Source organism: Exophiala dermatitidis (genome assembly GCF_000230625.1).
Source record: "Exophiala dermatitidis NIH/UT8656 unplaced genomic scaffold supercont1.5, whole genome shotgun sequence".
Taxonomy (NCBI): Eukaryota; Fungi; Ascomycota; class Eurotiomycetes; order Chaetothyriales; family Herpotrichiellaceae; genus Exophiala; species Exophiala dermatitidis.
The window spans coordinates 3,095,929-3,123,195 of NW_008751650.1; the positions used below are offsets into that span (position 1 = coordinate 3,095,929).

At 51.4% G+C, this 27,267-nt stretch overlaps 12 protein-coding genes across 12 annotated transcripts; 4 read left to right on the forward strand and 8 right to left on the reverse strand.

Annotated features, from left to right (window-relative positions):
* Positions 1-202: 202 nt before the first annotated feature.
* HMPREF1120_06672 (3-isopropylmalate dehydrogenase) lies at positions 203-2,476 on the reverse strand. Its single transcript, XM_009160881.1, has 4 exons — positions 2,220-2,476; positions 2,103-2,123; positions 1,709-1,777; positions 203-1,430 (listed from the first exon to the last, which is right to left on the reverse strand). The coding sequence occupies exons 1-4, from the start codon at positions 2,268-2,270 to the stop codon at positions 459-461; spliced, it is 1,113 nt and encodes a 370-aa protein (XP_009159129.1). The 5' UTR covers positions 2,271-2,476; the 3' UTR covers positions 203-458.
* Positions 2,477-2,737: 261 nt separating this feature from the next.
* HMPREF1120_06673 (uncharacterized protein) lies at positions 2,738-3,369 on the reverse strand (the record flags this gene model as incomplete). Its single annotated transcript, XM_009160882.1, has 2 exons — positions 2,738-3,202; positions 3,292-3,369. 2 exons carry the CDS (start codon positions 3,367-3,369, stop codon positions 2,738-2,740), a joined length of 543 nt encoding a protein of 180 aa, XP_009159130.1.
* A 581-nt stretch (positions 3,370-3,950) lies between these two features.
* On the reverse strand, positions 3,951-5,233 carry HMPREF1120_06674 (uncharacterized protein; the record flags this gene model as incomplete). The annotated part of the gene is made up of 5 exons (XM_009160883.1): positions 3,951-4,106; positions 4,156-4,276; positions 4,332-4,730; positions 4,788-4,860; positions 4,930-5,233. The coding sequence occupies 5 exons, from the start codon at positions 5,231-5,233 to the stop codon at positions 3,951-3,953; spliced, it is 1,053 nt and encodes a 350-aa protein (XP_009159131.1).
* A 1,709-nt stretch (positions 5,234-6,942) lies between these two features.
* Positions 6,943-7,961, reverse strand: HMPREF1120_06675 (uncharacterized protein). The gene has a single exon (XM_009160884.1). The coding sequence runs from the start codon at positions 7,363-7,365 to the stop codon at positions 7,036-7,038; it is 330 nt and encodes a 109-aa protein (XP_009159132.1). The 5' UTR covers positions 7,366-7,961; the 3' UTR covers positions 6,943-7,035.
* Positions 7,962-8,818: 857 nt separating this feature from the next.
* Positions 8,819-11,988, reverse strand: HMPREF1120_06676 (60S ribosomal protein L20). The gene is made up of 4 exons (XM_009160885.1): positions 11,866-11,988; positions 11,808-11,811; positions 11,148-11,509; positions 8,819-11,061 (listed from the first exon to the last, which is right to left on the reverse strand). The coding sequence occupies exons 2-4, from the start codon at positions 11,809-11,811 to the stop codon at positions 10,909-10,911; spliced, it is 519 nt and encodes a 172-aa protein (XP_009159133.1). The 5' UTR covers positions 11,866-11,988; the 3' UTR covers positions 8,819-10,908.
* Positions 8,910-9,964, forward strand: HMPREF1120_06677 (uncharacterized protein; the record flags this gene model as incomplete). Its single annotated transcript, XM_009160886.1, has 2 exons — positions 8,910-9,759; positions 9,954-9,964. 2 exons carry the CDS (start codon positions 8,910-8,912, stop codon positions 9,962-9,964), a joined length of 861 nt encoding a protein of 286 aa, XP_009159134.1.
* A 208-nt stretch (positions 11,989-12,196) lies between the features above and the next one.
* HMPREF1120_06678 (phospholipase A2) lies at positions 12,197-13,890 on the forward strand (the record flags this gene model as incomplete). The annotated part of the gene is made up of 2 exons (XM_009160887.1): positions 12,197-13,501; positions 13,807-13,890. The coding sequence occupies 2 exons, from the start codon at positions 12,197-12,199 to the stop codon at positions 13,888-13,890; spliced, it is 1,389 nt and encodes a 462-aa protein (XP_009159135.1).
* Positions 13,891-15,098: 1,208 nt separating this feature from the next.
* On the reverse strand, positions 15,099-16,997 carry HMPREF1120_06679 (uncharacterized protein). Its single transcript, XM_009160888.1, has 4 exons — positions 16,400-16,997; positions 16,003-16,335; positions 15,670-15,946; positions 15,099-15,577 (listed from the first exon to the last, which is right to left on the reverse strand). The coding sequence occupies exons 1-4, from the start codon at positions 16,741-16,743 to the stop codon at positions 15,527-15,529; spliced, it is 1,005 nt and encodes a 334-aa protein (XP_009159136.1). The 5' UTR covers positions 16,744-16,997; the 3' UTR covers positions 15,099-15,526.
* A 694-nt stretch (positions 16,998-17,691) lies between these two features.
* On the reverse strand, positions 17,692-19,583 carry HMPREF1120_06680 (uncharacterized protein). The gene has a single exon (XM_009160889.1). The coding sequence runs from the start codon at positions 19,372-19,374 to the stop codon at positions 18,142-18,144; it is 1,233 nt and encodes a 410-aa protein (XP_009159137.1). The 5' UTR covers positions 19,375-19,583; the 3' UTR covers positions 17,692-18,141.
* A 299-nt stretch (positions 19,584-19,882) lies between these two features.
* HMPREF1120_06681 (uncharacterized protein) lies at positions 19,883-22,447 on the forward strand (the record flags this gene model as incomplete). Its single annotated transcript, XM_009160890.1, has 1 exon — positions 19,883-22,447. One exon carries the CDS (start codon positions 19,883-19,885, stop codon positions 22,445-22,447), a length of 2,565 nt encoding a protein of 854 aa, XP_009159138.1.
* A 255-nt stretch (positions 22,448-22,702) lies between these two features.
* HMPREF1120_06682 (uncharacterized protein) lies at positions 22,703-23,787 on the reverse strand. The gene is made up of 2 exons (XM_009160891.1): positions 23,437-23,787; positions 22,703-23,335 (listed from the first exon to the last, which is right to left on the reverse strand). Exons 1-2 carry the CDS (start codon positions 23,535-23,537, stop codon positions 23,146-23,148), a joined length of 291 nt encoding a protein of 96 aa, XP_009159139.1. The 5' UTR covers positions 23,538-23,787; the 3' UTR covers positions 22,703-23,145.
* Positions 23,788-24,760: 973 nt separating this feature from the next.
* HMPREF1120_06683 (lysyl-tRNA synthetase, class II) lies at positions 24,761-26,119 on the forward strand (the record flags this gene model as incomplete). Its single annotated transcript, XM_009160892.1, has 1 exon — positions 24,761-26,119. One exon carries the CDS (start codon positions 24,761-24,763, stop codon positions 26,117-26,119), a length of 1,359 nt encoding a protein of 452 aa, XP_009159140.1.
* Positions 26,120-27,267: the final 1,148 nt, after the last annotated feature.

A 27,267-nucleotide genomic window follows, 5' to 3' on the forward strand; every position in this document is an offset into this window, starting at 1 on the left:
CCCCCCCACCCCCTACAACTGCATCCATGTGCTGTACTTAGGAGTCCTGTACATGTGTACTGTACGCTGCATGCAGATACTGATATGAACCTGGAGACATATAACATTTAGTTCGCTTCGCTCCGTAGGATCGGTTGGCGCTCCGAAGTGGTACCGTGAACGCGGCACTGGGATTGCCAGCAAGGAAAGGGCCTGGGTGACACTGCATGAGAGATGGCTTTTTCTTGTATTCAAGTTGTAGAACACAATGCCTTTTTGAATATTCCGTTCCGCAGTTCCTATGATAATACCTAAGTAGGTAGGTTACGAGATAGTAGCCTCATGCCAGTACCCTGTCTGTGCTTTTGAACCAGATCATCTCATCCGTTCCTTTTTTTTTTCAGGTGCCCCAACTATCTCTGAACAAAGCCTCCATCTTTCAACTGTCTCTCCCCTTGCCTTTTTTTTTCCGCTTGTTTCTAGCTCTTAAACAACTCCTCCAGCTCCTTCGCAACCGCATCCCCCACCTCAGCCGTCGAGTTCTGGCCACCAATATCCCTCGTCGTAACCCCCCGTTCAATGACATTTTTCACAGCCTCTTCCACCAATCGAGATTCGTTCGGCATATTCAAACTATAAAGCAACATCATGGCAACACTCAAAATCGTAGCGACCGGATTAATCACCCCCTTGCCCGCAATATCCGGCGCCGAGCCATGAATAGGCTCATAGATACCATTACACAACCCATTCCCATCCGGAATTCCACTCAGACTCGCGGATGGCAACAGGCCCAAACTGCCGGGGATCACCGAGGCCTCGTCGGAAATAATATCGCCGAACAAGTTCGAAGTGACAACCACTCCGTTCAGAGCACGGGGGTTCTTGACCATAATCATGGCGGCCGAGTCGATCAATTGATGCTCGAATTGTAGCTGCGGGAACTCTCGGCTCAATGTCTCGGTCACGACGCGGCGCCACAATCGACTTGTGGCCAACACGTTGGCTTTATCCAGACTCCAGATTTTGGCGGGTGGAGTTTTTGCGAGTGCAAGGTGGGCAGCGAGACGGGTGATGCGTTCGATTTCCGCGCGCGTGTATGGTTCGCGGTCTTCGGCCCATTCGTTGGGTCCGTCGGCTGGGTTCCCCTCGACCCGGTCGCCGAAGTAGATTCCTCCCGTGAGTTCGCGCACGATCATGATGTCGGTCCCCTGGCAGATTTCTTCTTTCAGAGGAGATCGCGATGCTAGTGTGGGTGAGGCGAAGAAGCAGGGTCGGAGGTTGCCGAATGTGTTCATCTCCTTGCGGAGTTTGAGGAGACCTTGTTCCGGGCGGATGGGGCCGACGCCGTATTTGGGCCCGCCGATTGCGCCGAGGAGGACGGCGTGTGCGGATTGGGCGGCGGAGAGGGCGGTGTCGGTTAGGGGTGTGCCGTGCGCGTCGATTGAGCACTGGTGGTGCGTGTTAGACATGATGATAATGGATAGTGACAATGCTAGGACGGAACTAATGGATGGTTTTGTTTATGTTATGTTGGTTGAGCGAGTGGGGGGAACGTGATATGACGGTGGTTGGGTGTGATAGAAGAAACAGAGTTCGGTTGGACTCCATGATCAATTATAACCATGATTGCATTGATAGACCAGGGCTTGACTCTGTTTCAGGGGATAGGATCGATTGCAGAGAAAGGACAAGGACAAGGACAAGGACAAGGACAGTAGTCACTTACACCTCCAAGCAGATGCTCCTGGAAATTGAACTTGACATCCTTGGCACACTTTTCAACCACCTTGAGGACCTGTTTGTGGCACATCGGGAACCTGTCAGCACTTTGCTCATACCTGTATCCATAACATACGAATATATGTGAAAACTAATTCCTCGTTCATGCAGAAGAAATCCAACAACATCCAAAGCCGGGACAAAGGTCCGGTGTTTAATCAATCGTTCAAGCAACAACAGCATCAATCCCCTGCGCCGTTCAAAGAGGAGATTCACTGGCTGAGCACCCAAAGCTCCGGAACACGACAGAATGCTCCCATCCTCTGAACCTTGGAAGGGGTCGAGATTGTAATTGATTTTTCACACAACAACACGCAACCACGAGAGCGCACAGCACACACCTTGATTGCCTCGTTGGTCACCTTCAAGAACAAAAGTTTATATGTTAGCCAAAAATTCGACATGATATTCGGTCACTCGACCAGTAAGTAGTGAGCAGAGCAAAAAGGACAACGAACCTCTGGCCCAGCATAGTCGCCCGCAAACACGACAATGTTGAAAGTCGGCATCTTTGAATCCCGGCTTTCCTTGGGAAAGTTCCTGTCCACTGTTACGATCTTCCTCTCTTGCCAGACTCTAGCTGACAACTCGGTTTCTTTTCGTGGGATCTACTGAACCAAAGTCGAAGAATAGTTGCGGGCTCGATTTTTATTAGAATCAGACGCTTTGTGAATGGACGTGTTGTGACTTTGGAGTGCCCTTGTTTGGCCGCCGGTTATCGGCTTTACCTCGATGACTGGAACCAACCTTGGAATTCAAATGTCGCAGCAAATCACGTGATAGGGGCTGAATCACCAATATTACTCAGCAGAAAGGATCCGACAACGGCATATGTCTCATGAGCCTTTGCTTGGGGTTTCCTCTTCTTTTACTGAAAACACGAACCAGTGTCTACGACGGGCATTGTGACGGTTGTAGGGTTCTAGTCGCGAGACTGACTACCCAAGAATATCTGATTAATGACTACCTGGTGAAGTTATGCGATAGTGCATACAGTCTTGCTGCTTGGTCCGCCGGCCGCAACACAGCCTTTTTTCCATCCTTCATTGCTTGTAGAGCTTGAGGTGTTGTAATAGGCATCAATGGTTTTGACTGTCATGAGAACATCACTCGTGCTCGGTGTACCACTCCACCACTTGTCACCGTCTGCCCACACCTTGAATTGAAGATTGCCGCCTTGCAACGGGACGCTGTGAGAACTGGTATGCACCAGGCCGCCATCGAAGTAAAACTCGACACCCCGACGAGGATGAGAATCAAACCGGTATTCGTGGAAATCCTCGGGGCGGAGATGACGTTGGTTGAACGGGACTGAAAGCGTGGCGTTCGGTATGGGTTGCCCGTCTGATGCTAGCGATGGATGCGATGTGTAGTTGATTGTCCCGTTGACGATCGAGTCGCCGGGTGTGACGACTTCAATGTCAATTTCCGACTTGTCGTCCTAGAAAGCCAGGGGCATGTCAACATTGTCAACATTTCTCCCAAACGGCCATTTTGGGTAGACTGAAGAACTCAGTCGGCGTGCCATACATGATACCAGAACACTCCCGCACACGCTCCTCCAGTAGCACCCTCTAACTTCAGAACCGCCCGGTATGTGCCCGGCATCATGTCCAGAGTTCGCGACTGAATGGCGGCTATACTGACATTGCGGTTTGCTCGGAGATCCGCCGAGCTGAAGCCGCGTTGCTTGAGCACGAGGTGCTGATTCTTGATTTCGACATTGGTCGCGTCATACTTCGTATTGAGCCGGGTCTTTGGATTGTCTGCGCGCTGCTAGTAATCATAGATCATCCAGTTTTGGTTAAATCCAGCCGCTTTTGGGTCGGTGAGGATTGATTTAATGGCTGGGTAGCTGCTGAAGTCCTCGTGCAGTCGATGGGTGTATGTTGCCGTGAATACTTGGCTGCCTTCCTTCTTTTCGAGACGCCAGCCACAGGGGCATTTGGCACAAAGACCAAGTGGCAGCAGCAAGCTAATGCTAAGGGCTAATAGAATATTGAGATGCATTTCCGCGATACAACTAGTGCAAGACACAGGCCTGTATGAGTGGAGCTGTTGAGTAAGGGCGGAGATGCAGGCCAGGATCCATTCACCGAGTCACCTTCGTCGATGAGCAGTTGATGCAAGAGCCATGGTATTGGACCAGAGCTGAGAATTATCAACAACGACTGTTGCACCTGCCTCGTTCAGTATGGCTTGAATCGTGCTTCGGTAGCCAGCCCCTTTTTGAATTTCGGGCTTCTGGCTCTTTCCTGCAGAGAGGGCTCAGGATCTGGCTGTCGCTCGGCGGGTCCGAATGCTGCAATACGTCCGTCTTCGCCAGCGGTGTAGATGACCCCGCTCTACGCAGCGTTAGTAGTGTGTACAATTCGATTGGAGGGCTGATCTAACCGAGTCATCTGCAAAGATGGAGCGGACAACATCTTCCCCATGGGCGCCTTCGAGGACAATGCGTGGAGCAGCGTCTAACTTCAAACCCCTGTTCACCGGGACGAGATCCACCCTCGATTTGCTACGGCATCCCATTTAGTATGGTGACAGACAGGTAATCACCGGCTAACACATACCTGTGAGATCCACAAGCAACGACATGATCGACTCCAGAACGGAAGACATCGATCACGTACTCACAAGGAATAATCGGCCGAAGATCCCCAAGCTGGTCGGGAGCCGGCTCAGGTGTGTCGGTGTCTTGGAGGGTCAAAGAATGAAGTGCGAGATTCTGGTCGGAGCTCAAGGCATAGAGGTCAGAGGATCCCAAGAATCCTGCCTTGTGGATGGGTCCGTGATTGACGGCTTGCACGAGACTGTCTTCCTCTTCCGCGATATTGGTGTCGAAAATGCTCACTAACCCATCATCGCCCCCACTCAGAAGCAGGTTTGGCTGGGAAGGATGATAAGCTAAAGCGGTAATCTCGTCATTGATCTCGGTGTTCTGCCATCGGAATCGGTTCTGTCTACGATCCCTGCAGATTGGTTAATGGGAGCTCGGGGTAGTCACCTACTGCGCGAAATGTACTAACCAAACAGACACGATAGCTTCACCCCCAAATGCTACATCGCTTCCTGCGCAAGCTAACGCGTTGACAGGTTTGCCTGCAGGAAGTGAAGCGTCAATATGGTGAAGAAAGGCGGGGACAATGTATCATGATACGAGTACAGTACCTGTTCTGAACTCAGCAGTTCTGGACTGCGTTCGGACATCGAACAGCGCCACCACCCCGTCGCCCCCTGCACAAATTGCAGTCGACCCTCCATCAGTCACGACCAGGGAGGTCAGCTCGTGAGGAGTGTGCTTCAACCTGGACACACCAGCAACATTCAGAGTGTCCCGTGGGAGGAAGATCAGCTCGTCTGCTGAGGTGATGGCAGCCAAGCCATTCCCTATGAGTGGTGCTATGGCGTAGATGTAGACATCATGCTGCTGGGATGGGGCACAACTAGCCCGCTGGTGATAAGTGCGAGACATGTGGGATCGTCGTGAACGCCTGTCGAGCTTGGCGAGCCGATTCTCGAATTTACCTCCAGATCGGGCTGGGTGGAAACTGCAGTTGCACCAGCGCCGTCCGAAATATGTCAGAAGACTTGGTACCGGCTATGAATCGAGCGGTGATCACCAATGAGAACTGAAGGGCTTCATGGACTCCTTGCAAGACTCCCGCAGGCGCAAGAAAAAGCAAAGAATGAGGTGTCAGTGGCTTGAAGAAGACGCCAGCATGTCCAGCCCTGTCATTGGTCAATTAGAGCTGTCAAGTTTCGAGGCTAATCCTATCAAGGACTAAGGGCGCCTTTCTGAACCAGATTGTCGGGACACGGCACGTGACCTTAGATTTGCCCATCCATGCCTGTGATTGGGCCGATTCAGTTTGAACAGCGCCCACTGGCAGTGGAACGAGCCAACATGAATGGTGCCAGTGGGTGCCGTGGTGGGTGGAAGAGACATGCAGTGACAACAGAGGACTCCTACAGGGAGACCTAGGAGACCCCCAGAATGGAACTGAAGAGATGCACCTGCCAGAACACCTCGAATCTGCAAGCATATGCACGTACTAGTACGTTGAAGCGAGGTCGATGCACCTCCATAGATGATATTGCACTCCCAAGGTGTTCGAAAGCCGGGGGATGGTCAGAAGGATCAGCCTTCTGGCACATGACAACCTGCTGGTATCACATCCTCTAAACTCGGATCCCACCAACCATGGCTCTCGTTCTTTCGGCATCTTTGCCTTGACACAGGCGGACTTGAGACGAGAACCAGGAGTTCCATGCCGGGGCTGCATTATTGCGTCCCAGTCCAGGAGTGCTTCTGAGACGGGAAATGACCCCCCTCTGGGCTTCCGGGCGTGAGTCCTCCGCACTAAATCATGCACGCCTACCTAGGTAGAGAATGGGTCAAAGCATCGACCATTCACCCCATATCGACCAAGGGAGTTATGGAGGCTTCTAAAATGGACAAATTTCAGGCCCTCAATGCTTAGTGGCGGATGCCGATCCTCAGATCGAGCTTCAGCTGAAGTAGAGAGAAACGCAACCCAAAGCCATGGAACTCGGCGACGCCAAAAGGTTGTTTTTGCGCTCTCGATACTCGATCCGATTTGAGAACCGACAGTGGCAGCGGCACAAGTCTCGGTTTGACAAATGACAAGTGACCGCTACCCACCACTGCATAACACGGAGGTTGTACGGAGGTTGAGCTGCCAGCGTGGTCAACCAACCCGGGCCCCTCTGGCCACTGGACGCTTCGGCTCGACTCGGGACAAGTGGGCAAGGAACAGGCTCTGGAGATCCCGTTTTAGGGGCCCCAAGCAAGGGCTGTCAGGCTCAAACCCAACCACACACGCCCACAAGATCCTTCTGAGCAGCCACGACTCTCCTCTCTTACGCCTGAGAACTTCAGCAATCGAGCAGGACACTTGGCTGGCGGCAATACTTTTGCACCATGATGGTTGCGCCCCGAATCTCGCCAGTATTACTATGTACATAGTAGTATGCGATATTAGCTACCACCGCCGGGGCTTTGCCGAGTCGGGAAGAGTCCAGCGCTTCTTCCGCTGCGATTCAGTTGAGCGCACAACCAAGAGTCAACCATTTCAGGGACCGTCAACCCGCATCAAGTCCCCACGCAGCTGAGCACAAAGCAGCCGGTTCACCCCCTCCCCGACCTCGCCTCATATCTTAGGTCAATGGAGGGATGTCTTGCTATGTAACAAACAATACATTGCATCCCAGGGTGTCTGTGCAATGGGAGTACTACTATCTGGCCTCTCTGTTTCAAGATTTGCTAGCGACACAACGGCGTGGTCTTGACTGATCTGCAGATGCAGCCTCCGCCAAACCAACGGCCTCGAAGGCGCTTCTCTGCCTCCCTGTCTCTCGCCACCGGAATCCGGATTCGGCTGCCGGCAGATCTGGAAACCTTTCAAATTTCCAGTCAGATATTCCGACATCCTGAAGGAACTCGAGCTCCAAAGCTCTCACAACTGTGTCTGAATGTCTAATAAGCCCGGCTTCTCGGGCTTTGAATTTCGCCTGTCTCGACTGTGCGATTGGGAGTATTTGCAGGCCACCGGATCGAAGTGCCAGCCCTCTGCCTCTGATCATGGTAGCTTCAGATACCCACCACCTATTTCCACCTAACGAACCCACGTCGTTGCGCTATCTGCAAGACCCAGGAGTCCATTGCCGCTTTCTCGCTACTACCACCGCTACTAGTGTAGCCATAACACGCTTCTATATTACCCACTCCCATATATGATCCTGCTCGTGCTCCATCCTAATATTCTTTTACCCAAGCGGAATCTCACCAACACCCCGGTCTACCAGATACAGTACAGTACTCTAGCCGGACAAACAGATATTTATCAATTCCCAGTAGTTTTCGTATAAATTTTTTCTCGTTCTGCGCGATGCTGCTCTGACAAGGGAAAGGCTTCGCAGCCGTAGCCGCAAACTCGAACAAGGGCCTCTTTTTCTGCTCACCGTCCGAGTCCACCCTCCCAACCACTTAATAGTACTGCACCCCCGTCGCCGGCGCCCATCCGCCCGATCCACTTTTCCTTCGGTTCAGACGGCTCAGACAGACTTCCCATTCCCTTTTTCGTTTCTTGTCCCAGGCCACAAATCTTCAGGTTTTCAGGCGTCAAAGCGAATAAAGTACCGTACTTAACATTTGGCTTTGACAGCCAGTTATTAGTTCCCTTCTCCACCTCCGTTTTTTCTGTCCCCAATAATCAACGAGGGCGGCAGATCGACTACCTAAGGTCCCGTACAGTACCTTCTTATCTTGCCCACCCACCTCCAGGGTCCTGGGCCTACATACACTATCTATCTATCCATCTACCATCCAGTACTGTACAATCGATCGGAGTCCATTCGACAATACCACACGACGACATAATTTCTGTCATCTACACTAAATACACTATCCGGCCAGCTCTTACCACTGTTTCGCCTTGCGTTGCCTTGACCGCCTTCAGTTGCTCTTCCATTAGGCTGAGTGCTGAGGGGTGAGGCTGAGGGCTGGCTGAGCTGGCTTTGCGGAACTGCAAGAGGAACTCACCAGCCTGGTTGAGCTCTCGACAACTTCACTCGAGACAACACTGCTGCATTTCAGTTCGATAAGCTCGAGGAACGTTTCAAAGCCCGACTACTGCCGACATTTTGACTTCTCCGTTACACACCGCTTTTGATATTCAATCGATGCCACACTCTTCAACAGGGTGAATGAGGGAGTGAGTGAAAATATATATCTCCCCTCATCCTCATGGCGCTGCGACCACGAACGCATCCGCCTCCCGACAAGGAGGGCTATAAAGTCGTGTATGAATTCGGGAGGGAATATGGGGTCTATAGAAGGTAAGTTTGTTTTCGTCTCCTGTTGGTTTTTCTCCGGCGCTGTGTTCTCTTTGGCGCCTCGCGAACAGACAAGAAATATGAGACATGAAGGCAAAGAGCCCCATCCAGCAACATTACACCCCATTAAACTCGCTCAACCGCGAATCTCGAACTTGATCTTGTACACCCTTGCAAACCCAGCCACACAGACAGACAGTTACTAACAATGGCCATTTTTGGTTTTCAAAAGAGGTCAATACATGTTTCCGCACGACGAGAGAGAGAAGATCCGCCTCGACATGATGAACACCATGTTCAAAGTATTACGACCGGGCGGAAACCACCGCCTTTTCAACGCGCCGGTACCAGGCCTCGAGCCGGAGGGGAAAAGCAGCAACCGAAAGAAACTCCCATTACGCGTGGCGCCGCGAATACTCGACCTAGGATGCGGGACGGGGATCTGGATGAACGAGATGGCCGTGGAGTTCCCGTATGCCGAATTCGTCGGCGTCGACATCCACTACATGGCATCCAAATGTCACCCGGAGAACGTCAGCGTGCGCGTGCCCTGGGACTACGAGAGTCCCTGGGCTATGGGGGAACGGTCCTGGGATTTGATCCATATGCAAATGGGACTCGGGAGCGTGTCGGACTGGCCGGGTCTGTACCGCAAAGTCCTGAAGCATTTGGTCCCCGGCTACGGCTGGTTCGAGCATGTCGAGCTCGACTTTGAACCGCGGTGCGACGACGGCTCACTCAGACCGGGCAAGCTGACTGAGTGGTGGCACATGTACCTGAAGAATTTCTATGCGTCGATCAATCGTCGATTGCATTATGATCCCGACACGGGCGAACTCTTGCTCGCCGCGGGGTTCAAGGATATCCATCATGCTGTCTACAGGATCCCTTTGAATCCTTGGTCTGATGACCGCGGTGAACATCGTGCCGCCTTGTGGTGGGGCCAGGTCATGTCGCGTGGCCTTGAAGAGGATGGCGGCAATGGATTTGAGGCGCTCAGTCTCGCGCCGCTCTGCAGATATAATGGCTGGGCGCAGGATCATGTCGAACGACTCTGCGAGGAGGCCCTCGATCAGGCTTGTGATCCGGATTGTCGGGTTTATAATGAACTTCATATTTGGTGGGCGAGAAGCCCTCATAAAGGTGAGTTTTGGATTCTGTTACTGTCCTGTTTGATGACCTGTTCTGGACGCAAGCGTTGTTTGTCTTTTCGAACGTTCTCGTGTATGTCGAGTGGAGGGAGTACATGTCATTCAATCCCCGTTGGTTTGGCCGTGTTCTTCGAAGTGGAATGGAATCTTGGAGCTCTGCTAACTCACGTTGTTTCTGCTTTCCAGGTGAGGTTTGAATGCGGTCAAGTGCTCGCCGAAGGCACTGAGATATAGTTCCCTACACATCTGGGAGATATAAGAATCCAGAACATTCGCAGAGTCGAGGTGACAGCGCGGGACGCGAGAATAGTCAGCATGCAGCTGATCGCTTGATCTTCTTTGTGGGAGATGTCACCAAGGGTTAGGGGACCTGATGGCACATTTCAGACCTTTGCTTCATATGAAGCAGACCGTGGGAGAATAGTACACCATGTTTTTCTTCTTTATGCTTGGGCCTACAGGATTCTGCAACTTGCGGCCTGGCCGTGAGAGCTGTGAGGTGCCAGTTATGCTCGCAGGGCGAGTAGTCAGCTTTAAGTACGTGAGCTGAAGGTGCATACTTAGAATAATGATGATAGAGCCATGAAAGCGACGCTCTGTTCTGTTCGTCAGCATTTGCTCGATGATGCTCGGCATCAGCCAAGGACCCAGGTCGCGGTATTACACGAATTCCTGTAGGGTTTCACGCGGTTGGGCTCAAATCGAACGGAAAGGCAGATTCTCGCCGAAAGAAAAACCTTGAATATTCATGAACTTGAAATTTTGGCAGTTGCATTCATTGTCTTTTTGTTCGCTGGCACTGCATGCGCTAAACGCCAACCGTTTTTCTCATGGAAGGCCACATACATACAGAGCTTGCATTTCGTCACCACTAGGCCATCAAGAACCGACGCCCGATCTGCACCTGGTTCTTCCCCTTGATGCTTTGGTATTTTCGAGGACAGTGCTTTGCTCCGAGTGCGCATTCACTTCTAGCCTTCCTCGATCCTCGTGGTTAAGAGCAAGTATCATCACCCTCCGATCTGACCGTCCCAGGCAACCCTAGCACTGCCACACAACCACTGCCAGATGGTCAAGCATCACAGAACCGTGAGGAACCACAGCTTCCCCAAAACAGAACACGGAAATATGCGTGAAGCGTTTAAGCGAAGGTGCTTGGTCGGTTCGGGGTGAACAGCTTCTTGGACTTGCTGCTGCGGTGGGGCAGAGGGAATTTGAGGCCTTTGGAGATGAGCTGCTTGATGTATGGTCGCTTGACGTCGTCGGGCTTGGTGAGTTCGACAACCTTGAGGATCTGGAGAGCAAATATCTAGTCAGCCTACCAACCATTTCTCCAACCCAATCTGCGCATAAACAAAAATGTGGGTGGTTATAACGTACGTGGATGCTCCTAAATCTGGCACGGTGGCGGGCAGCCATATCTTGGTACAAAGCCTCGACGGCCTCGGTGCGGCTCATCTCTCGGTACTCCTTGTACATGTTGTGGGTGCCGGACCGGGAATCGTAACGGATCCAGATACCGAAGTTCTTGACCTTCAACGGGCGTTTCTCGTGGATGACGTTGATAGCGACAACCTCTCCGTTCGACTTCTTGACCTTGCGCAGCTTCATCAAAAAGTACCAGAAGCGCGACTTGGCGACCACGGTGTTGGGTGCGAAGATGCGCATGCGGTACAGCTTCGGGGTCGGGTTCGAGTCGGTGGGCAGGTGACGCCCGATCACTTGGTATTCTTGAAGACGACCTGGAATGACAAAATTTGCGTTAGTATTGCGCGTGCCGGTGTGGTAGGTATTTCGATCAAGGGTGTAAGGTGCGATTATTTGACGGCATCGAGCGATGCTTCCATAGGCCCCTCCTCAATATTTCAACAGATAACCCTCCCGTCCTTGAGTCCGGCATAGATCCAAATGCCTCGAGGCCCTCCTCTTGATATCGTGGTATACGACCGACGCTTGTTGCTAGGAACCTTTGTTTCTCGCATCGCTCCAGGACGGTTGTGATTGTGTAGATTCAAAAAGAATGACAGTGCGGTGACTTACCCATCTGCGACAAATTAGATTAGCGGTGAATAAACAATCTTTGCAGCGTCCAACATACCTTGACTTGTATCTGACCGACTGAGTTGTGTGCTGGTCGTCGTCGAAGTGGTTGATCGCAGAGTGACAAAATCCCAAGTTCGATGGGTGCAGGTGAGGCCTGAGTGCGCTTGCTGTGGAAGCCAAGATTCTCCAAAATTGAAAGTGCGCCAAGATTCTGGTCGGAGGTTCGGAGAAATAATGGTTGGTGGCTTCTGATTGGTCATCCAACCTCACTCTTTGGTTTGCCCGCGACAACAACCTCGCGACAGATGTGAACATAATACGACAACTACTGTTTCTACAGTTTCTCTCCATCAACGGCTGAGTGTGTGGTCTCACTGCTTGTCGTGATGGGGAGCATTTTTGCAGATTTCCACCAGGCTCAAAGGAACGGGGACGGCCGCCTCCTTGCTTCCTGCCTGGCTCCATTAGACACCCCCCAAGACCCTCGTCGACTGCAGTCGTTTGCTCAGCTGTCTAATTATCAGGAAATATCGGCTGCCGTCCGCTATTATCTGGTACAGGACCCTAACTCTGTGGGTTTACCAAAAGCCGAGGCAAATGCCTGGGTCGACATTTTCGTCGCTTTATGGAAGACCGTGAAAGAGCTCGTGGGCCTACGAGCGGGCAATGGCACGGGCGACTGGGTGAGGGCCTTTGACTCGTACAAGGAATTATGCAACCAGCTTGTCAGAGGCTACACCAACTATGGGTTCCAGTCATGGACCGTACCATGTCTGTACATTGCGGGAAAGTATATCCGCATGATCGCCATGAAGGCGGACAGCGAAGGCAAGCCCAAGGACACTAATGGAGGTGCGTTTGCGAACGGCTTCTCCGACGACATCATGTCCGAGACGAACAAGCATGAGAAGCTTGAGCAGGCGGCTTGGACCATCAATCGCATGTTCACAGTATGTCTGAGTGACCGAGCCGAACTAGTCGAGTCGCGCAAATGGGGCATCTACAGCACCACAAATCTGTTGTTCAAGACATACTTCAAGCTCAACTCCATTTCTCTGACCCGAAACGTCATTCGCGCCTTGGAAGCCGCCTCGGCCGATTTGCCTCCTCTGGAGCTCTTTCCCAAATCCCACCGCTGCACATTCAAGTACTACAGGGGAGTCATCGACTTCCTTCAAGAAAACTACACTGAAGCGGAGCAGCATCTGACCGAGGCCCTGACTCTATGCCACAAAGATTCACTGAAGAATCGGGAACAGATCCTCACCTACCTCATCCCAGCTCATGTGATCAACCACCATCAGCTGCCCCGCCGTACCCTCCTGTCTCCGCACCCGACTCTTTCCGGAATACTGACGCCTTTGTTTGATGCCATCCGGAAAGGCTCACTGGCTGGCTTTGAAGAGGCGCTGACATCTGCCGAACCTGAATTGGTCAAGCGTCGCATATACCTCACGCTTGAGCGAACGCGGGATCTGTGTCTACGCAACCTATTTCGCAAGGTCTTTTTGGCCGCAGGCTGGGAAGACACAAAGGACCCGACGACCGGTGAAGTGACGGGTAAGATACGTCGCACGAGGATCAGGGTCGAGGAGTTCGAAGCTGGCATGCGCGTGGGCTACAAAGGGGCCACTGATGTCATCATCGAGAGAGACGAGGTGGAATGTTTCCTGGCAAACATAATTTATAAGGTGCGTGCTGAATTTGTTTTCGTCTGCTGTTTGCCTTTCTTTCCTCCCGGCCATGGATTTCCACTAGCGTCACATCCCTCGCTTAAATATCCATCACCGTGTCCTCCGCTCCGGTTTTGCAACGTCGTCAGACTTGGTTGCCAAGCAGGAGGCAGGCAGACACAAGCGGCCCCTGGCCTATCATGAAGTTGAAGTCAATCCCCACCATCCCATACACCTCCTGCTACCTATTTTTCCACCTACGCTACCTGGACTCCAGTACCAGGTGATGCTGACTTGAATGCTCTTGCACCTGTTTCTCGCAGAATTTGATGAAAGGCTACATCGCACGTGACAGAGGTATTGTCGTACTTAGCAAGGCTGGCGCTTTTCCTGGCACAGGTGTCTAAGTACCGTCGAGTCCGATTGGAAGATTAAACGACCAACAAACCAACACCGCACTCGGTGGTGATTGGCAGCTCGTGAAGCGAATGATGCCTGCTCTTTGCCCGGGCTGGCTTTATGTCGATAGAGTTTCAGTCATCCCGCTAACAGATCCCAACCCGGTCTGTGACCTTGAGCAGGGAGTCAGAAGATATCATACCTACTGGCTGGACATCCTTACCGTGCACGGTACATCCCCGGCAGACACGTACCTTGGAGACCATTGGCTCTCGTTGGCAATGCCTCCAACTTGGGCATCGCATCGAGACATACTTTCCTGCTACTTCATATGTGCTATCGGCAGGCTACTTTACGTTACGTTGACAGCCAATATGCCATTGGTGCGCAAAAAGGCTCTTCAGGACCCTGGGAATCCCTTGCATTTACATCTAGCTCCAGAAGGCACACTGCACCAAAGATGTCCGGCCGGTGCTCAACCGCAGTGCTCCTTGCCGACCACTCGAACAGTTCATCTGCCAGCACATGAACATGCTTTCACGTTTTCAGCTCAAGGTCACAACCTCTCTTTGGGCCCCACCGAGACACCTGGATTGGACGATGTACCAACGAGCTCACCAGGGCAGTACATCCTAACTCACATGTACAGCCCGTCGTTCACACTCCCGATCGCCCTAGAAAGGGTTGACATGTGTCACTGACTGTGTGATGGTTTCTGACCTATCAGACCCCTTCGATGCGATCAACCACCCTCCCTTCTAGCTTGTTCTCTGTGCAACTATGACCAGCTGAGGTTAAATTGACTCATGCACAACCAACAGTCGCACGTCCACCGCACTAGGGTCCTAGCTGAACAACCTCAGATGCTTACCCGCCATTATTTGGGGATGTTCCGGCCTTTACTTAGACCCTGCTTTGTCTTGCCATGCCGGGCTCCCGCCCAATTAACGAATCGAAGGACTGCAAGGCAGACAGGCTATTACTGGATATGAGGCTTTTACAAAGGTCACGGCTGTTGCCTCTCGCAACCAAAGGGGCCAAACCGCAGGTGCTGACCAGTGAACGAAGCCGATTTACCAAGCGTCGCGGAGCCTCCTTTACATGCACGAGCAAGTCTTCTGCTTACTGGATCTGCCGGCCCTTATTTGAGCGGCATTAAGATCTTCTCAATAAAGAAAAGAGCAATGCAAGACAACATACCAAACAGGTCTCTACGTGCATGGATGAATGCTTAATTTGTTACTTCCCTAGAATAGAACTGAACTGAGTTCTTGATGGCAGCATGGCCCGCATTTTGAGCCAGCGAGAATTGAACAGGCATAATATCCGCCGTTGTGCAATCTGAGTCGACTTCTCGTCTTCTTCTCGTCTTCCTTTCTTTTTCCCTTTCTTCACAATGAATGATAAGAGACATGACATAGTGTACCACCTTAGTACCACGAGCTTTTTTTGATAGGTGGGTATTGTAGCTATTGTACAGACAGAAACGGAACGGAAAAGACATAACCGAAACTCCAACATTGCACACTGGCACCCTGGGAAAAGGTGACAGCTCAGACAGTCTTCGTAGTGCACAAGTGGTAAGAGTGGGACTGATGGCAGCAGCAATCTAAAGCATGTTGTTGGTGTTGATACAGATCGATTTTAGCGAGTAAATGGTGACGAGAAGGGAGACCGGACAGTCTTCAAATCATCCTGCAAGCTATGTTAATGAACAGAACAGAACACAACAGAACAGATAGAGTCTTATGCTGTGGTGTAGAGGAGAAAGAGGTTTGGTCACTTACCATGTGGTTGCACATGGCGACGAAAAGATCAAAGAACAAGGCTGTCCCGCCCTGCTCCATTTCTACCTTCATAGTGCCGCTCTTCTTGAAATTGTTGCGGCTCCGGATGATCAAAGTGAGGTATTGAGCTCGAAGCTTCGAGTCCGAGTCCGGAGTGTTCTTGTAGGCGTAGCGTGCCGAGGCGAGGATGGTGGAGATCTGCATGCCCTGTCGGAGTCCTTGTTTACGCAGGGCAAGACGTTTGAGCTCGTCCAGTCCATAGCGTTCGGCGGAGCAGCTGGTTAGCAAGTATTAGTCTCAGCCCGATTGGGATGGGTACACGATCGGACTTACTAGATGACAGTATCTTTCATCAATGTCTGTTTGACAGCCTGGCAGAAGATCGTAGTGTGATTGCCATTGCCTGCGTCTTCCAGCTCCCAGGTGTCTCTTTTCTTGTTGTGGATCAATCTTGGATAATAGTCCCCCTTGTAGAGATATTCCAGAACAGCGGAAAGAATCTCGGGCTGTTCGTGGGGGAGATTGATTCTTCTGGCGTTGCTGTCGAAGAACTGGCCTCTCAGCGCGGCTTCGAAGAAGGGTGAGCGGCAGAGCACTTCTTCGTGGCCTGCGAAAAGTCTTTGCTCGGGACCCACGCAGATGGTGATGATTGCGGAAGTGAGTGTGCTGATGCGGACATATAGGTCAGTTGAAGTCTTTTGATAAGCAGACGGGAAGTAGATCCACGTACCTGCCCACAGGTGGGCTTGTGTGAGTGGTAGTAGTAGTAGTTGTGTTGGACTCCTTTCTGCTATGCTTGACAGATTCGGTTCCTTGTAGGCCTCTTGTGATGGAGTGCTCCCGGTGAGAGGATCTCGGCTTGATCGATTTGCTCGTGCCATAGCGAGAGGCGAAGCTGTCGGATGGGCGGGCTTTCCTGCTGACGAACATTTTTGTGCTGTTTTCGGATTGAAGGTGAAACCTCAATGCAGATGTGTATGAGATGAGGTTCAGGAGGGCTCCTGGTGCAATGAAGAACCAGTCCGTGGACACGAGGTCTGTTTTTGCATAAATGAAGCCAATAGTAGCAGTCATGGGCTTTGGACTGCAACAGTGCAAAAGAATGTAAAGGGCAACAAAGCAAGGCTGCCTGGCTGTTGTAGTAGTGGCATCAATCAGGACAGTCGGGAAGAAGTCGACGAACTGCTCCTAACAGCAGGACGAGCTTCTTATTATACTTGGGAGAAGACATGGCTGCGGCCTGCGGTACCTGAGAGCAGAAAGGGCCGGGAGGGCACCTAGCTACAGTAGACTGTGTCGATGGATGGAGCTTATCAACTGCAGTGCAATGCCCATTTGTCTGGATTGGGGTTAGAATGAAGCCCCGGAAGCAAACGCGTCTTGCCGCGACTGTGGTTGGCACGACTAGGTCGCGTAGGCATGTGACCATGCAGCCACTTTAGCAAGTTTACTGGCACCGCGGGCAGAAGAGGACTCCTCCCTAGCCGGTTCTTCGACATCCATCACTACCAGGACTGGGCCTGCAGTTGACTCAACCCGTCTGTGACTCGACCATCACTCTACCCAGGGAGACCCCCATGTCTACCTCGATTTCCCGGATGCCTGGGGTGTAGGTGCTAGTGCTAGCCGAAGCAAACTACCTCCGCCTCGTTGCCACCGCACCCTAGATGCCAGTGCAGCACACCCTTGCTTCAGTAGCTTGGTCGTCGATCGAGCTGCCATGTGAAGACCTTCGGCGACAGACCAGTTCGAAAATCGCCGACCGAAGAGGCAGCTGTGACTCGTCTGTCCTACACTTGTTTGCCTTCCAGGCTGCTATGTGAGTCGCACTCACAGATCTTGTCCTCGAGGCGCTACAGTCTGGTCCGATTGGCAAAGGATGTGCCGAAACGTAACGGCGCAGGGTCGGAAGGCACAAGAGTTCTGCCAGTGCAGGAAGAGGGTGTACAGCCCATGCACAATAGTGGAGATGGCAAACAACGCTGAAACATGAGGCGCTCGTCAAGAACAGCTGCTAAGAAGTACCGGTGACAGGGCGGACGTTAAGCTGACTTGCAAAAGGTACATGTTCATTTGCTAAAAGTATTGTTCCTGGATTGAAACCCAGCACCAACTTGAACCTAGCTCCATCGCTCGCTAAGCGAATTCACACTGACCTCTTCCAATCCCACTGTACTACTGTTCTGATGTCACATCCCCGACCAATCTGCCCCAGAAACTATTTTATGAGATGCAGAGACCACCAGGCAACGGAGACACGAGTCTTCCATAGCGTTGGCAGGAGAAGAGATCATATATCCTCTGTTGGTATTGCCTTGCCTTCACATCATCTAGCAGGCGCCTAGTACGCCTTTCACAACGCTGTCCCAACAACCTCTTCCAAGCCCGCTTCATGTGTCGCCCAAAGGCACACAACGACGATGCTGGGAGAGGAATTTGGTTTACGTTTCGACACTATGTTCGCATTCCATCTTAGATGAAAACCCTCTTTGCCTCCTTAGGGTGGCTTTCAATCGGGCAGTATGGACACTTGAATTTGGCGCCCTTGCTTAGCTTTTGCAAGGACTCCTGCGCGATGACGTGATGGCACGGTAGCATCATGGGCGGATTCTGATCAGTTGCTTGTTCTTTGGAGACCGGGCAGACAAAGATAGAGTGAAAGCGGTATGAAGCAGGAAGTGGTGTCTCGACAGGCAACTCGTTCTGTGAGGTCCATTCCGTACGCTTCTGCTTTTGAATGGTTTGCAGCTTTAGAAGCGTAGGCAGGGCGATAGCTCCCGCGGTTGCCGCAATATATAATGGTGAGTCTGCAGATAGTTCGAGTAGAGAGCAGAATTCGCGGATAAAAGAGTTGGCAACTTCATCCCAGGCGGTGGAGTTGTTGAAGCGAGTGTGGTATGGCGACTCTTCAAGATTGGAGGAAAAGGGAATCGCGCCCACCAGCTGTTGTATCTCAATCAGATATCGGCCACGAAAAGACTGGAATTCGGTCTGAGCGTATTGGAGGGCTCGCATGGGTCCATCGAATTCAGATTGATCTTCTGGTCGACGCTCCATGAATAAATTCACAAACTGTAATCTGCAAAGTTCGAACTCCAGATTACTCCCGCGACCTTCCAGTGCCGTGCCGTTTCGCCGCGCCCATTCAATGGCCGGCTGCAAGTTGTGGTTGGCTTTCAGTTCGCTCAGGATATGGTACATATTGGAGAACTGTTCCTGCATGCTCTCCTCCGAGGTTTTGTCCAGTCCCAAAGGATGCTCCATAGGCACGTCTAAGCCCAGATTGGCCGCCGTTTCTTGTTGGAGCCGCTGTTTCTCGAGGGCTTCCGAGTGAAAGGTTGAGGCCACATCAAATAGTCCCTCTCGGAGCAGGTGTAGATAGATGGCTCGGTTGATGAGGGTGGGGTGGGAAGACAGGGCGTCAATCTCATTGCTGGGCACTTTATCCTTGAACACCTTATCCAACGCTCTTGTGTATTTGTTGTGCAATCCATGTGTGTCCTTCAGCCCTGAAAATATCCCGTCGAACGATGTCTTTACCGGGTTCTGTAGCTTTGCCAGGGTGATCTGTCGCGAATTGGGATCTTCGGCAATGGCATCCCTCGCCTTTTGGAGCGCATTGATAATGTCATCGACATGACGGGCTGTTTTAGACTGCTTGCAGTTGTTCCACACCTTATCATGCTCTTTCTGAATCGCCTCCATTGCTGGGAGAGTGCGGGCTCACGCAGATGCGGGAGTCACCTGAATTCGCTTTCGAATCTGGTTTGTGTCATCGTCAGTCGTTCTCTGACGGCAGGCTGCAATGCAGTGGTAGATCTAAGGTAGATAAAGGCAGATGGATGATGTATTGAGAAGATGATGGTGCCTTGGATACAATGGGACGCATGACCTGTTGCGGTGGAGGCGTGAAGTTGCCATCAGATGCCAGCGTGATACTGCGGAGTATTGATAGCGATAAGATGACGCTTCACTTCTCCACAACTAGGACAGTACTGTACGTCCACCCATCGTTCTTCAAGTTGTCTTCGGCAACGTCCATGTTCATATCACGTTCCATGCATTATAATCCAGTTGAGCCTCTACACAGGCAAAGCTGCCATGAATACAATGATTATATCCATTGTTGAGTAGCCGCGCTCCAACAATAATCGGCAGCGCAGCTCAATCTGTGTAGCCTTTTCTGCTCCACACCCTATAGACATCGATGGCCATGTCCACCCCCCCGATATTTTCCCAATACCCTTATGGGCAAGCGTTGTCAGGGTCGTATCCAAACAAGCTTGCGAAAACCAGCTCGAAGGATCAGGTACCAAAGGGAGAAGAGCAATCTCGTGGAGCAGAGGACCAAGGACGGTCGAGTCCTACAAGCCCTCAACAGAGCCGACCACCTCAAAACAGAAAGCGGCTGGTCTTCGCGGACCCGGTTGCCTTTCGGTATTTGGAAGAAGATCCCGCCACCGACACCCTGGAACGATGGAGGAGACTTCAGGGTTACGAGATGTACCTTGTGGAGCAATGGGCGTGTTCAAGGACTCATCCGACTTTTATCATTTGCACCTACACCGGAGACCCGTCACACTCTATCGTGGTCAACGTCCTCTCCGTTCCGAGCGATGAAAGTACTTGGTCGCCCAGACTACAACTTTACTTCCGAGCGGTTTCGCAGTTTCATGCAAAGGAGAAGGAAACGCCGCTGGGAATGCTCATGGTGACCAATCTCAGCGGCTTTCCCTCTGCTCTCACAGTCATTGCTGTTCCAGATGGAGATGTACGGAAACACAGAGAGGATTTTATCGTCAATGAAAATCTCAAGCGCATGGGCTGCTCTGGAAGAGCCGCCATCAGCCTTCAGCCACCTCAACCGAGCACAGTCACCAAATTCCATCACCTGTACCGTACTAGCGAAGCCGTGCCGCTTTATCAAGCAGTCATGGAGCTTGTCCGTATTTGCCAAACGGCTCTGGTAATGTACGACAAGCTTCAGCCTACCTACGTTGACGGCTTGCTTTGCGATGTCACTGAAACAGCTATCAATAATTGGTGGACGGACATCGGGACCTATTTCTACAATGTAGAACCCAGTGACGGGATTCTAGGCCCGACCACGGTTGCAGCCCTGCTCGGCCTCTTGATTGGGGCATATAACAGGCTCAAGGCTTCAGGTTCGCCCGTCGGCAAAGACGTATTGGACATGGTGTCAATGAAGAAAGCCGTGGGGCATTTTCAGAAAGGGCAAAGAATGGAAAAGACCCGGCGGCTAGATCGGGAGACATTGGACCGACTACACAGGGCTACGGCCAAGAATGTCAGCGGTGAGGGTTGGACTGTGCCAAAGGCCGTCAAGTCGACCGTTGGTGAACTCAGCGGGAAAGGTGCCGAAATGGTGATGGGCATTGTCGGTGGTCGAGACAAGGCTGGAATATCTGATGTCGAAACACTGGATATTGATCGCTTTGCTCAACTCGTGATGGGACCGCGGATGAAATGGCTGTGGCTGGGCAAGCCTGTGAAATCGGGAGATGTGTTTGCCGACGCCCCTGGTGGGAGGATCTTCAGCACTGATGACCAAGGGAATTTCCTGTGGACAAGCAATCAACATGATTCGTATTCCGATGGAGGCATGCTTGAACGCACTGATACTGTACTGACAAACCAAAGTTATGATACCAAAACTGGACGGAACCGCACCGCCCGGCCAACAGCAGGCCTCGCTCGCCAGAGCACTCGACCTCAAAAGGACGGCAAGGATGGCGAGGATACTGAAGACTGGCCTGGAAGTTTTCCCACCACTGCTGCAAAATCATCCAAAGACCATCACCACCACCTCTTGCGAGATCATACATTGCGTCCAATACTAATGCCCCGTCGGACAGGGCCGCCACCATTCGACCTTGCTCTAGCCGATGCATCGCCGAATTCGCCAAAAGTATTACAGAGTGATAATCCGAGGAAGGTTCAGACCGCTGGGGAGAAACAGATTCCGGCCCATCGACAGCAGATGAGAGCTGTGAAGCCTGGGGATTCTCCGAGGCGGAGGAAGCTGAACGCCGAGATGGCGGACTTGCGAAATGAATTCAGAGCTGATACCTACAAGAAATTCTCTTCTAAGATGCCGTACAGAGGGCTTCGGAGCAAAGCTCTTCGGCGGTCAAAGAGTGCTGGTCAATTGAACGATCACACGTTGGGCAGTCCTATACAGAGCCGGATCAAGCGGCAGCTATCGTTCAACATTGTCGAGGATGCTGTGTTAGACCTCGGGCCAAATGTTGTGGAAGAAGGCGTCACAAAAGGAAAGATCGAAGGCGATCTCACGGACGCCCTCGCCGAGCGTGAGGCATTGATGGTTGCCGCTCAGAAAAAAGCGAAGCGTCTTCAAAGGATGGAGCAAGGGCTTATTCCTTACACTGAGAGTAAGGTCGCCCATGTCGAGAGTCTTGAAAAACACGCACATCAGTATTTGGAGGAGTTGAACGACCTATACTACCATCGATTGGACGAATATCAAAGCCAGCAAGCGACCTCTTCAGATATTGTCTCGGAGGAAAAGAATGCATTGGCCGAGGGGTTTCGCAGGATGGAGATGCTTGGAGCGAAAATGGACTACGAGCTGGACTCATTGCAATCGCGCTTGCAAGAGGTCGAAGATGGTGTGAATGATTTTGAGCGTAGTGTGATTGCGATTGAAGGCCGGGTCAAGGAGCTGATCGGGGCCGAAAAGCGGACCGCTGTCCCTTGGATTCAGAGACTACTCAATCTCATGGGATCTCGGAAATAGTTGAAGGACTTTGTATCTGTTTGGATTTAGCGAGGTGTTGGTTGGAGCAAGGCGTTTGAGGTTGGAACATGGCCGGTTGAATTGTTCGACTGTACTTGAGGTACCCATCTCTCACTCGGAGAACCTTCTTCCGCACCAAGTCCCAATTCACCACCTGCCTAGGTATGAATACAGCCGTCTCCTGGGTACTTCGAAAGGGGATATGGGGCCATCACCAGCTGCCGGAACAAAGGCCTTTTGATTATTTCGGGCATACGGCGGTCGCCTGGGTACTTCAAAAGGGGTCCACGGGGCCACCACCAGCTGCCGAAACAAAGGCATTTTTATCGTTTTCGAGTATGGCGGCCTCCCGAATGTTAAAGAAGAAATGACCAGATTCTGTTCTGCAACCGTGAGCAGAAACGACTGTAATGAAATGAACGAGACGAGGGTATCCTTGATTTGTATTCGGTGCGAAGTAAATATCCCCGTCACCCAGCATTGCGCCTTTTCCATTCTCACACTCTGTCACTCGACCAAGGGTCGAAATAGTATACAATGTCACATCCATCACTGAGGCGAGATGTGACCGGCAATCCAGGCGTCTGATAGCATCTTCATATGACCCAGCTCTGACCCCTTCAAGAGCCCCGAACCACTCGACGATGCAGACGATGTGTCCAACGAATACAACTTGAATAAGCTGAATGTAGTCTCGCTTACATGCCGAACATGCCGCCGCCACCAGCACCGCCTCCTGGAACCTTTTCCTTCAACTTGTCTGAAATCTGGACATTGACTTCAATGAATTTGGCCATGCATCGATCGAGGCAAACGCTTTCGGCCTTGTTGAGCTCGGCTTCTCGGTAGTCGGTAGGAACACACTTCTTTTTACACGAAGCCACGGACCTGGATTGTTGCAACAGGTTAGGATAACAATCGCAGACAAACGTTCCATAGAGAAGCTGGGGTCGCTGTATATAGTACACGGTTCAGAGGACGCAACCTACTTCTGGAACATATCTTGGATAAGCAAGATTTCAGCCTCTGCAGCAGCAATCTTCTCCTGGGAAGATGGTTGAGGCCGGCCTCCGCCAAAGAGGAACGACATGGCGATAGTAGGTGGTTGGTTTAATGCGTGGGTTCCAGACTCGGGATGTTCAAAGGATGCGCCGACCGGTCTCGACGTCAGGTACAGCGAGAGTAAAAAGGGAGTGTGGTGTTCGCTGCAGGTGAATGTGACGAAGTTGTTATGACGAGTAGTAGTTGGGTTGAAGTTGTAGAAAAGTTGCGGAGCAGAGCAAACTGCGGCGATTGATTCGAGATACTACAATTTCTACCGAAGCTTAAGCGAACTTGCAACAATTTTTGTCGTGGTACCAGGTATCTTCTCTACGACGACGCAGCACCCATACTATACGTGAGCTGTGCCCTCTCTGGAGCAGTCTGCTCATGTCACTGCCTTCATGTTTGGTAGATCGACATGGCATACATGGCGACTCACCAATCCACCATGCATAAGTCGGTGAGTACAAGATACATTTTCCGCCCAATACACGTCCCCTGCAGATGAAGAGACAAATCGAGAAGAACCGCTGCGAGTGATGCTGGCTTTTGCTGGCTATGATCACTACCACTCAAATACTGTCTGAGCAAACCCTTGGATTTCAAACTTGATATGACGAGGCTGTGTTTTTTTGCTCGTCACTAACGTGTTAAGATAGGCTCCTGCGCAACCCGGCCGGTGATGGCTACTTGAGCCGCATACAACACCATGAGCGCGTCGCTTTGCCTACGCTACACAAAAGAACACAAGCTGGCTTTGCAACAGTAGCAGCTCCAAAACTCGAGCCTACAAACCATTCCGGAACAACGTTGCAATGTTCAAATAAAGAGGCGCGGGAACGCGCGGAGGAATTGAAATCCTGCGCGGCCGAACTCTATCCACGATACAAGCGACACGGACAGGCACGAAGTATCAGATCACTTCTGGAGGAAGAGACTGGTATAGATGGCAGTCCTGGTCCGGAATATATTGAAGGCAAGCTAGGTTCTTAAGCAAATGATTATATGATCGTTTCTGACAAACGGGGCCACAGTATCTGGGAGAATAACTTCGATCCGGTTGAGCGGGTCAAAATTGGCATTCGTAGACATCGTCGAAGACCAATTGAGACTACAAGTTGTGCTCTCATACTCGGCATTGACCGAATCTGGCGTGTCCTTGGACGAGTTCAAGCACAGTTGTCGACTAATCCGCCGAGGCGACCATATCTGTAAGCCTTCCCATCCCAATTAAGGAATGTTACGCTTGGTGCCAGACGAGACACTCATATGTTCACAGCAATACAAGGCGGACAACCGTATCGGGCGAAAAATGGCCAACTCTCAATCAAAGCAACAAGCCTACCAATTTTGGAATCGCCTTGCTTGCAACGGTTTCCGGTGGAACAACGAGGGTTTGCAACAAGCCCGCTCTCCGAAACCAATTATCAGCCCCGACATGTCGAGATGCTCACAGACCCCGAGGTGGTAGAGACGCTCAAGGCACGATCAGCGCTGGTGCGAGCGATGCGGCAATTTTTCGAAGCCCGCTCGTTTGTGGAAGTCGACACGCCCATTTTATCCGCCTTGGCTGGAGGAGCGACGGCCAAACCTTTCGAGACGACTGCGACCGAGTTTCCCGATCGCAAATTGAGCCTACGTATCGCTCCAGAACTCTGGCTCAAGAGACTCATAGTCGGCGGCATGGAAAGGATTTTTGAAATCGGACCATCTTTCAGGAATGAAGGCTTGGACAAGACGCACAATCCGGAATTCACCACTTGCGAGTTCTACGCTGTCCGCCATGACCTGCCGCAGTTGATGGAGTTGACGAAACAGCTTCTCTCGAACATTGCACAAACAATAAAAGGCCTTCCAGGCAATGGTCCACTGGGTCGAAATCCGGAAGAACTAACAAATATCCTCGCGTCAGTGCAGCAACCTTACCAAGAGATCGATTTCATTCTCACACTCAATGAGATATTGGGACTCGATTTACCGAATCTGTCGGCTCGAGAAGCCCAGAGCCAACTCATCGAGATCTTTAACTCAAAGAACATTCCTCTTCCCAGCAACCCCACGGTTCCTCGGCTCATGGACAAGCTCTGTTCCGTCTACATTGAGCCACGATCCGCAGACAACAACCGGCCCATCTGGATTGTCAATATCCCCGAATGTTTGTCACCTCTCGCAAAATCTTTCATCCATCCTACCGCCCCGAACGAGCAGCCCGTCGCTGCCCGTGCAGAGCTTTTCATCCGTGGCAGAGAAGTCGTCAACTGCTACGAAGAGGAAAATAGCCCGTTTGAACAGAGGCGCAAGTTTCAGGACCAACAGCGTTATGCGCGTCAGTTTGCTCGTACTACTGTCAGTGATAACCGACAAAAGGAAAAGGATCATGACAATGCCCTCGATAGGGTCCAAAAGAGCAAAGAGCAACTCTTGGATATTGATGAAGAAGCCATGAAGGTTGACGAAGACTATTTGGAGGCTCTGGAATGGGGTCTTCCACCCACAGGCGGTTGGGGCTGCGGGATCGATCGACTAGTCATGCTTTTTACCGGTAATGAACGGATAGGCGATGTCTTGAGCTTTGGAAACCTCCGCGCCGTGACGAGGGGGGCAGAAAAGATCAAGCAGGAAGAATGATCAGATCACAAAAAAGTCCGAATCCTAAACTTCGCGTCAATATGCTTTTAGGGAACTGATACTTACGATACTAGTATGTCAAGGCAGAGTAAAAGTGTATCTTGAAGCCTTTAGACCAAATGCAACAATACCAGGTATGTTCCATACTTTACCTGGTAAATTATGAAATGCCAAATGCCTATCACAGCGTTCACTAACTTAGTGCTTGCCATTGACCCGATCAATGCCTTCATTCTTTTCTCTTCTCAATCTACTTCATCTATTTCTTTTCAGTCTACTTCGCTTTCATAACCTCCGGATTCCCAAACGTCCACGTAGCATCTGGCGAACGACCTGGAGGGATTCTTCGCCGCCCTCGCGGATGACAGAAAAGCGAGGACGTTGAGCAAAGAACCGCGGCACGTTCCGTTCGTGAAACCCAGCGGCGACGATTCCAAGGCCGCTTTCATCAGATCGATGAGAAAAGTGAGCTCTGGAACTATAGCCGCCGCGTGACGCTACAAAGCTATTAGCCAACAACACTGATGGATGTGACGCCCTTGGAGCCGCTCATCGCACCGACTCCAGTTCGGTTTATTCTGGCCGACAAGGATTTTCTGCCGGGCCAGCGTGAAGCCTACCAAGCCGTCAAGGAACCCAAGTCTTAGGTGGACATTGCGGGCGACCATTTTGGCCGTTGTACAATCTCAAGAGAAGGCTTCATCATGGCGACGAGGTGAATGTTTGACAAAAAAAGTAATGATGACATCCTACCTCTTAGTTGATTATGCTGGACAGATCTCAAACATAAGCGGGAGAAACGCAAGGGCTCAGGTAGAGGAAAAGCAGCACCTGTCTCAGAACACTATAGTACAGGCAGCCTGCCAGTATGTCACACCCTGCAAAAGCAAAAATTTGATAAACAACCTAATCTGGCTGGCTGCCCACCCTCTGACATTTATATTTATTATTCCCCATCTCCTCCACACTTGATTTTTCCTCGGTGCTCCATCATCCACTCCACATTCCTCGACATTTGTTGATTTGGACTCAACGAGACGCTTACTACACCTCTGTGCCTGCCATATCTACTGTCCGCACCTTCACCCTACAACATCGACGAAGGTCAACTCACCTCCTAATCATTGACAGCCCTTCGCCTCGCGAAA